General features: G+C 64.0%; 2 protein-coding genes across 2 annotated transcripts in view; both read left to right on the forward strand.

Annotated features, from left to right (window-relative positions):
• CRYBA2 (crystallin beta A2) overlaps positions 1–5,683 on the forward strand; it is a 7,298-nt gene extending 1,615 nt beyond the window's left edge. Inside the window, exons 2-5 of the mRNA XM_035901112.1 lie at positions 3,390–3,563; positions 3,975–4,116; positions 5,115–5,257; positions 5,536–5,683. Of these exons, the coding sequence (XP_035757005.1) occupies positions 3,403–3,563; positions 3,975–4,116; positions 5,115–5,257; positions 5,536–5,683 (594 nt within the window). The 5' untranslated portion in view covers positions 3,390–3,402. The remainder of the gene's footprint in view (positions 1–3,389; positions 3,564–3,974; positions 4,117–5,114; positions 5,258–5,535) is intronic.
• A 3,066-nt stretch (positions 5,684–8,749) lies between these two features.
• Positions 8,750–9,664, forward strand: part of FEV (FEV transcription factor, ETS family member) — a 5,222-nt gene continuing 4,307 nt past the window's right edge. The window contains exon 1 of the mRNA XM_009645708.1: positions 8,750–8,942. Within this exon, the coding sequence (XP_009644003.1) occupies positions 8,750–8,942 (193 nt within the window). The remainder of the gene's footprint in view (positions 8,943–9,664) is intronic.

A 9,664-nucleotide genomic window follows, 5' to 3' on the forward strand; every position in this document is an offset into this window, starting at 1 on the left:
TTTTCCGCCTGCCCACCTCCCCAAGCCGTGCACCATCCTGGGACCAGCGCCTGCACAAGGCCCAGGGTATAACCCCACGGCTGGCACGGTCTGGGCTTGGCACAGAGCACTTAGTCAGCCCTGTCCTCCCACTGTGCCCTGGGGCTGCCGGCCGCCCGCACTGTGCCACCATGGAGAAACCCGATCTGTTTTGCTAGCACAGGGAACAGGCTGAGCCGGGAGCGACGCAGGGCCCTTATTAAATTAGCCTATGCAGGAGGCCCTGGGCGAGCGTTCACCAGCTCCCAGAGCCAGTATTAGCAGCTGCCCTTGAGCAGAGCCGCTGCCTGCCCCCACACCAGCCTCCCCCTGCCCCTGTCCCTGGCTGGGCAGTGCAGCTGGGGGCTGGCAGGTGACCCAGCCACAGGGATGCTGGCTGGTGACAAGGGACTGCCCGGCGGCTCTGGGAGATGCCCCAGGGGGGCCAAGCTGTGTCAGCATCCTTGGGTGCAGCAGGGAAGGGTCCTCAGCACAGCCCCTCGTGGGTGACCACCCCCCAATCCACTGTCCCTGGATATGGCTGTGGCTCCCATGTGGCTGCCCCGAATGTGCCGAGTGGGTTGTGAGGCACATCCCAGTGTGTGGGACACGTTGTGAAGCAAGGAAGGGGCACAGCCTGCATCTGGGGGTGGGTTTCCCCCCTGCGCCCCCCCCAATGCTTTTATCCAAAGGGTTGTATGGGGTGACTGAGCTGCCTGTGCGCCCCTCATGGCACAACACCAGTGCCCCATAGATCCTATAGCACACTACGCAGTGCCCCCCACCCCCCATACATGCACCCCATAACAGCCCTCAGCACCCCACATATCCCCACGACCTGGGGCTCTGTAATAGCCCCCACAGCACCCTGCACCCCATAACCCCAGACTGCCCTCCCACCCCATAGCACCCCAAACTAACCAGTGCCCCACGCCTCTATGCCTCTGTTCACACAGCCCAGGCGAGGGGCAGCGGGGGCACTGGGGGGACCCTGCAGCTCCGCATCTCGCCCCACCTTCCCCAAGGTGCTGGGGTCCCTGAGGGCTGCCCAAACCTGTCCCCCAGTACTTTGAGGGAAGTCCCCAAGCCGCCGGTCTGCAACCCGGGGTGCCTGCTTACCCCCATGGATCCCCTTCCTTCCCCGGGGAGCATCCCCATCCTTCCCTCCACCCACTGCTCCCCCAGGCAGCCCCCAGGGGGTCCCCTTCCCCGCCCCCCAGCTACGAGCACCCAGGGTGTTGCAAGTTGAGGGTCGCCTCCCCAGCGCCTGTCCCCGGCCAAGGGCCACCGATGTCCCTTAGCTGGAGCCGGCTCCAACCGCTGCCAGGCTGCACCCTCTGCTGGGACCTGCAGGCATCGGCCCAGCCCCGCACCGAGCCTCGGAGCAGGGGGGGAAACGCTGCCCGGCGCCTTGTGGAGCAGCCGGAGGGACACGAAGAGGACCCGGGGGTCCTCCCCCCAGCCTCTCCCTTCTGTCACCCCCCAGCCCCCAATTGTTGCTGAGAACGGGGCAGAGATGCCTAACACCACCCCCGGCTGCCCACTCTGCACCCTCCATCACCAGCACTGCCGGGCCCTCTTGGGATGCTGGTCCCATGCTCAGGACCCCTGGGAGGCTGGGGTTTTCCTGGGAAGGTTTGGGGTGCCCTTCCCCAGAGGCCAGCATGGCTCCTGCCCAGCAGAAGGTGGGGAGTGCCCGGCCTCACCGCAGGCTACGCGGGGGTGCTGCAAGAAAGGCCGCTGCCGAGAGACCTGGGATTTCACGGCTCAGCAGGGCACTCTCCTTCCTTTCCAGCCTGTGTTGGCCTCATCCAGCCCAGGTCCTGGTGGGAGGCAGTGGGAATGTCTGCATGGCGTGGTGAGGTCCCGGGCAGGGCTGGTCCTGCTGCTCGGGTGGAAGACACAGCTCTGCCCCAAAGCTGGTCCCCTCCCGCTGTGCACGGTGTCCCCTGCCCGGGCAGGAGGTGTGCAGGGAGCACAGGGAGGCCTTTGCCAGGCCAGGGGACGTGCCCAGGGCATTGCAAGTGAGGAGCGAGTAACTGGGGTCCATCAGTGCCCGGTCTGGAGCCAACACAAGAACTTCTGCAGAGCGTTGCACATCTCTCAGAGCATGGATGGACAAAGCTGTAGCTGTGCCAACACCTCCTCCACCCCTCTTGCTCACCCTAACATTCTCCCACCCCACACAGGGCCCTACCCGTGCAGACAGAGTCCCTGCCCTGCCCTGCCAGCTCAGGAGCCTGGCTGGAGGAGGGACCCGGGGTGGCAGAGCCCCAGGCGGAGGGGCAGATGCAGCCCCAGACAAGTCCCACATCCCAGTGTGAGGACATCGGTGCCCCTCAGCTCCCAGTTGGCAGATCCCTGCTTCTCCCTGGCATCTCCTTCCTGCCAGCCTCAACCCTGGCAAAGGCTGCGAGTGCCCTGGGAAAGGCTGGGTCCCTAATCCCCGAGCCAAGAGGGGACATTGTCTGGGAGCAGAAAGGAAAGCGGCGCGTCAGGCCCTTTGCCCATTGTGCCCTGAGCCCCTGCGCAAACACAGCCCAGCACTTTCATTGTCAGCCCCGTGGGGTGCGGGGGGGCCACTCTCGCCACACTGCCTAACTGGAATGGACAGCCAGAGCCTGGGGTGGGTGCGCACCCCGTCCCCCCCCACCCCCGCCTGCTGACACAGCGCCCTGCCTGCCTGCACCATCGGCACTTCGGTGCCCGCCTATAAAGGGCGAGGGGAAAAGCCGGTGCCGGCACCGCCACCTTCGCCTCTGTGCCCTGCCGACCAAGTAAGTACCAGGCTGTGAGCCCCCCACGCCCCCCCACTGCACAGGCGCTGCCCACGCTCCCTTCACCCCCCCACACCAAGCCCCCCCACCCAAGGCACACTCTGGGGAAGGGTGAGCAGCGGGGTGTTGCGTGGCACTGCAGGGGTACCCCGTGTGGGCAGGAGGGGTGCCGGCACCCATCTTTTGCAAGAGACGGGCTGCTCTGCCCCAAGGCTGCGCCCTGCACCCATGTCTGAGTCAGGGTCACTGCCGCCCCCCTGCACCGGGTACAGTGCCACCACACCCAGCCGACCCCAGGAGTCACCTCAGGGAGCTTGGGAGCAGAGAAACTGAGGCAGCCCCGGCTACTTCATATGGAGAGATGGGGCATCACAAGTGCCCCCTGCAACTTGGGGGTCACCAGACAGATTGCCCAGCACCAAGGGAAGGGGAATGGGAAGCACCCCCGTGCCAGCCTGGAAGGGCAAGGAGCTGGTGGCATGGGATGTGTGAGGGCAGCACTGCCGGCACCCCAGCCTCAGTAGCAGAGAGTGGGGTGGTGGGGGGCTGACAGTGGGCACCTGCCCAAGGTGATGCGTGGGGCTCTGCCAGCAGCCAAGCAACCCGCATGACCAGCAGCAAAGCCATGGACACCCTGGGGCAGTACAAGATCACAGTGTGGGAGGAGGAGAACTTCCAGGGCAAGCGCTGCGAGTTCCTCATGGAGTGCCCCAGCATCATGGAGCGCGGCTTCCGCAAGATCCGCTCCATCAAGGTGGAATCTGGCCCGTAAGTCTCCCGCCAGCCCTGCGGCCCCTTGGCGCACCCCACTCCAGCAAACCCGCTGCTCCCAGGGGACTGTTGGGAGCTGCCGGGGAGCCAGGACACCCGGTCCTTCCTCGGCTCCGACACATCCTCATGGTGTGACCTCCCTCCCCGTGCTCCTTGCATGGGGCCTCAGTTTCCCCATCTGCGAAGCAGGGAGCTGAGGCGCAGGTCGGAGGGAACGGCGTGGCCCTGGGGAGAGGGGTCCCACTCTCAAAAGGGATGTTTGCTGCTAGCAAGGACCCCGACCTCAGTGACAGACCCACACCCTGCCAGGACGTCCCTGACCCCTGTGTGGGAGGGAGAAGCTGACCCTGGGCTGAGCCTGGGGGCTGCCCCACGTACCCCTGAGGGCTTTCCTCCTTTCCCCTCCAGCTGGGTGGGCTTTGAGTACCCTGAGTACCAGGGGCAGCAGTTTATCCTGGAGAAGGGTGACTATCCCCGGTGGGAGGCCTGGAGCGGGAACAGCGGCTACCGGACCGAGCTCCTCCTGTCCTTCCGGCCTGTCAAGTGCGCGGTGAGTTACCGGGACCCCACCGCGGTGGGCCTGGGGCAGGCAGAGCCTCCCCCTGGCAGCCCAGCATGGAGGGAGGCGAGGGACAGACAGGAGGATGGGTTGCATGGGATGTGGGATGGAGGGGTTGCTGCACCCACTGGCTCCCGCCTCCCTGCAAGGATCCTGGGATGCTCTTTAGGGCTAAAATGTAACCCGAAACACCGTCCCAGCTCCTTCTCCTTCAGGCATTGGAAAGCCACCCCCCAGGTTGGGGTCCCCAGGCCTTGTCCCCCTGCCCTGGATACCCGGGGATGGGGCGAGAGGAGCTGGCAGGCCTGCAGGGATGCTCGGGGTGTGGGGTCCATCCCCCTCCCGGCCGGGGTACCCAAGCCGTGCCCAGGCAGATGCAGCCTCTATCGCTCCATCTGCAGAGACACTGGTGCTCGCAATAGCGGCACGTCTGCGCCTCCGAGCGGGGGGTCCCCCCCCAACTTTTAATAATCACCAGGCAGATATGCTTGGGCTTTAATAAAGGGGCTGCGATAAGATCACCCATACTGGCAGGCCTGCTCCTGCCTGCGGATAGATGCGTGTGGGGGCTGGGCAGGGGGGACAGTGCCGCATAGCTGGTGTCCCAGTGATTAACCCCTCGGTGCCCAGCACCCAGCACCCAGCAAAGCCCCACAGAGCTGCTCTCAGCAGCCTGCCTTGCCCCACAACCCCCCTGCAGCCTCGGGGAGCACGGGGGTGCTGAGGGCAGGAGCCTGTGCGGGTGCAGGGGTGGTGGATTTTGTGCATTGGGACCACGGGGACAGGAAAGCAGCATCCTCTGGGCAGCCCTGGGGTGTCCTGGTGAGGGGGTGCCAAGCTGAAGGACATCCCCATACCTTGCATCGAAGCTGGGCATGGTCCCAGGCCTCCCCTAGCACCTTGGTGCGTGTCCCCTTGATGCCACATCCCCTTTTCCCTGTGCAATCCAACACATCCCCACTGATCCCCCCAGCTCTCTCCCTCTGCAGAACCACAACGACAGCAAAGCCATCCTCTACGAGGCAGAGAACTTCCAGGGGCACAAGTTTGAGCTGAGCGACGACTACCCCTCGCTCCAGGCCATGGGCTGGGGCAACAAGGAGGTGGCATCCATCAAAGTGAACGCCGGAGCGTGAGTTCCACCAGAGGGGAGAGGAGTGGTGGGGGATGAGAGCAGGAGTTCAGTGAGCACCTCCCTCCTGCATGGCCCCAGGGATGGGGAAAGGGGACCCCCAAAAGGAGGTGTGCCTGCCTGCTCCCCTTCACTTGAAAATCCAAGCTATGGAGTGTTTTCTGTCCCTCCCCTCTCAGGGCAAGCAGGGGCAAGGGATGGGATGGGATGGGATGGGATGGGACAGGGTGGGGGGCTGGGGCTTGGCCCAGGGTGCTGAGCCAGGGGTCTGCCTGCAGGTGGGTGGCATACCAGTACCCGGGATACAGGGGCTACCAGTACGTGCTGGAGCGGGACAGACAGAACGGCGAGTTCAAGAAGTACAACGAATACAGCAGCCAGGCCCACACCAACCAGATCCAATCCATCCGCCGCGTCCAGCACTGAGCAGGGGCAGGGTTGCGTGCCCCGCAGCCTCTGGGCTGCCATGCAATTGACCTCTATCCGGTAGCAAATAAAGGCATTTGTCAAAAAAAAAAGGGTGCTCCTACCTCTGCTCTGCTCCTCAGGGGGCTGCCAGGCCTGGGGAGATCCCCTGTGCGGTGGGAGGCAGGGTGCCTGCCCCAGCCCTGCTGCCCCCCAGCTCTCAGCACCACCTTCCCGAGGTGGTTTTGGACCTGTGCCTGCCTCCACCCTGGGCTGATCTCTCTGCACCCCACCTCTGGTCCATGCACAGTGACTAGAGGGGATGCAGAACGGTTCCCATCCCCGTGATGCTCCGGCTGGGGAAATGGGAACTAACTGGGAACTTACTGGCTTTGCTGGGCAAAGAAGGGGCTGGAGCCAGGAGGGGGCATCCAGGGGGGTTGTACCCCGGATCCTCTTCCCAGGCTAAGCACCAGGGAAGGTGACTGCTACAAAGCCTGTGAACATGAGGTGTCCTCTCTCTGCACCCTGGTTTGGAAGAGAGAGGGGGGTTGCTGCCTGCTGGGGGCTTGAGGAGGAGCATTGGGGTCTTCTGCAGGGGACAGACTGCCCCAAATGGGACGGCCACAGCTGGGGCACTGGCTTATAGGGTGGGTGTACAGATGGTGTGTGTGGGTGCTGGGGATGGGGGCAGGAGGTCCTCAGGGCAGCGTCCCGCAGCTGGCAGGGGGCTCAGCTCACTGCTCCCAGCACCCCTAGGGTCCGGGTGCCCCCACCCCCTGCCTGGCCACGCCAGCACATCCGTGCCCGCATCCGGGTCCGGCTCTGCCCAGGCACACCAGGTGCCCCACCCAGCCTCCTCCTCCTCCAGCACCCTTTCCCGGCTTCCTCCTCCTCTTCCATACTGCTCCAGCACCCTGAGCCCTCCTGGGGCACAGGCCTCTGGTCCCGAGGTGCTCCCTGCACCCAGGACATCCCCTCTAAAGCCACAGGACAGTGGAACAATGCTGGGTGGCTTGGACACTTGGGTGCCTGGATGCCCACCCTGCTACAAGCACACCTGGCCTTAGGGTTGTGGGTGCCCCAGAAGGGTGCTGGGATACTGGGAAGGACTGGGCTGGGGGTCGGTGTGTGCACACCCCGCAGCCAGGGCTGCACAGAGACCCCAGCCTGTGAGAGTGTGTGTGTGTGTGTGTGCACGGCACACGTGAGCTCACAGATGAGCATGCACACAAGCGTGCCCTGCACGTCCCCGCTCCCTCTCCCCTTGCACCCCAACGTGTGCCGTGCAAAAGCCCCAGCACCTTGTGCATTCCCATCCCGCAGGGCATCCCCGCTGCAGGGTGCCCCCCAGCAAAATGTGGGGTCCTTATTGCTCCATCTTGGGACGGGGGGGAGAGCGCTGGTTTGGGGGGTGGTGGGCAAACTGCCTGCTTGCAGCGAGAGGGACCTGCTGCTGCTGCCAGCTGGGTGCTCCACGTGGCTGGGCTCTGTCCCCTGGAGCCCCACAGACCTGGACCCTCATCTCCCAGACCCTCATGGCCCCAAAGCCCCATTCCCCTGGCTCCCACATGGACCTGGGCCCCTGTTACCTGGATTCCTTTTGTACCCTGCCCCCTCCCCCTGCCCCATCCTGTGGGTCTGCCCCATAGGGCTGCCATGGGGAGGGGGGCAGCTGTGGGGGTCACAGCAAAATGTGGGGTCCTTATTGCTCCATCTTGGGACAGGGGGGAGAGCGCTGGTTTGGTGGGGGGTGGGCAAACTGCCTGCTTGCAGCGAGAGGGACCTGCTGCTGCTGCCAGCTGGGTGCTCCACGTGGCTGGGCTCTGTCCCCTGGAGCCCCACAGACCTGGACCCTCATCTCCCAGAACCTCATGGCCCCAAAGCCCCATTCCCCTGGCTCCCACATGGACCTGGGCCCCTGTTACCTGGATTCCTTTTGTACCCTGCCCCCTCCCCCTGCCCCATCCTGTGGGTCTGCCCCAGCTCCCCCGTGTTCCAGCTCCCTCATGAGCCTGGGGCTACATCGTTGCTCAGGTCCTCAAAGCTCCACATGGGCAGAGAGCTCCCCAGCCCTTGGGACCCCATGCTCCCTGCCCTTCTGTACCCCTCAGCCTCCAGGTCACCCAAAGCCCCCAGTCCCCTCACACCCCACTGTAAGCCCCCCCACCCACTGGCTTTCCCAGGGACCCGGGAGTTCCCATCCTCAGTGCTCCCCGCAGCTCCCCCCATCTCCAGCTCCCGCAGCCCTAACCCTGCTTCTCAGGCAGATCCCAAACTGCTCCCCCCACCCTGGGCTGATGCAGTGTCCCTCAGCCCAGACGCCCCCCTCCGCAGTGCAGGTTTGCTGGAGGAGGACCCTGGGGCTGCTCAGGGGAGAGGGGCTCGGCAGGTCTGACCCCCTCCCCACCTCACCCCGCTGTCTCCGGGGCTTGTTTTCCGTTGCCTGCGTTTTGTTCCAGTGACTCAGGCAGCGAAAGCAAGTCTGGGAGGCTGCGGAGCCGCTGCTGGGAGAGCTGTACTTGGGGGGCTGAGGCAGAGAAGAGGGGGAGGGGAGCAGCCAGGGCTGTTTGGCTGTATGGAGCTGGGGCACCCTGCTTTGGGGTTCAGGGGAGCTGAGGGGACAAGCTGGGGGAAGAGAAACTTTTTAAGGGCTGTAACATCCAAACAGGATTGGTGGGGGAGTACTATGGGCTCCACTCATGTCTCCCCCCACCAGCATCTGCTCTCTGTCCCCCATGGAGATAGGCAGCAGGGGGGGAGCACCCGGAGCCCAGCTCAGCACCCATGGGACCCCTTGTTTCCTAAACCTTTTGGACACTCCCACCCAGGAGGAGCCACCAGCCTCCTTGGGCTGTGGCACCCTGGCTGAGTGTTGCTCCCCGTGGGCTGCGGCTTCTTCTTATGCAGGGCACATTTTGGCTGCAGTATAATATAATAACCGTGGGTCTGGCATGGCTGTACCCTGGTTTCCATTGGATTCTCGTCTTGTGATCACCACTTTCAAGAAATTCAGCTAAGTCCGGCGTCAGAGCTCATCCTTTTAACTAGACATCAGTGAAACACCGCAGGAGAGGTCATGGGCTGATGGGCAGCTTGTACGGCATTGGACTCGTGGAGAAGAGCTGGTGCCCACTGCTGGCATGCTGCCTGGATGCCTCAAGCTGTGAGGAGCTGGCAGAGGGTCTGCTCTTGGCCATCAAAGATGGCTCTGTCCCCCCAGCCAAGAGCAGACCCTCCACTGTCACCCCGCAGCTGCACGTAGAAGCCAAAGCCATGGGTGATGGGGAAAAACCTGGCCAGATGTGTCTTTCAGGGGCCAAGATTATCCCAGACCCCTGTTAAGAGTTTCTCCCTAAATTGCCCTCCTGTCTTCACAACACCCAGGGCTGCCCAGGACAAGCTGGTGGAGATGGGGCCACACAGGTTTGGGTGGGTGTTGGGGATCACCCAGCTTCTACAGGTCCTAATAAAGATGGGTGAGAGATTGAGAAAGGGCTGGGGACCTCAGGGGTGGTAACAGGCTTAACCCTCCCCCGAGGCAGGGACTCTCTGTCCATAAGAGCATGGAGAAGCCAAGGAGGTGGCAGAGCTGTGGTACGTCCTGGTGCCACCAACCTCTGGAGATGCACTTACCCACCCTGGAGCTCTGGGCACCATAAAGTGACCTCAGCATCGGGCTCCCGGAGCTGGAAGGATGTGGTGGGGACATGACTGATCCACCCTGGAGCTCTGGGCACCATAAAGGGACCTCAGCGTTGGGCTCCCGAAGACAGAGGGATGTGGCTGGGACACAACTGACCCACCCCAGGGCTCTGGGAGTTCCAAAGGGACCCCAGGACTGTGCTGAGGACCCTGGATCTGAAGAAGGGTCAAGGCAGGGAACCCCACAGGAGGCTTGGGAGGACGGGACGACGCTGTGCAGGTGGGATGCCGAAGGTCCAGGCGATGCCAGCAGCGCGGGAACGGCCATGCCCGCCCGCCGGCCATGCGGGTCGGGGA

Source organism: Egretta garzetta, unplaced genomic scaffold (assembly GCF_000687185.1).
Source record: "Egretta garzetta isolate BGI_Z169 unplaced genomic scaffold, ASM68718v1 scaffold219, whole genome shotgun sequence".
In the NCBI taxonomy this organism is placed as follows: domain Eukaryota; kingdom Metazoa; phylum Chordata; class Aves; order Pelecaniformes; family Ardeidae; genus Egretta; species Egretta garzetta.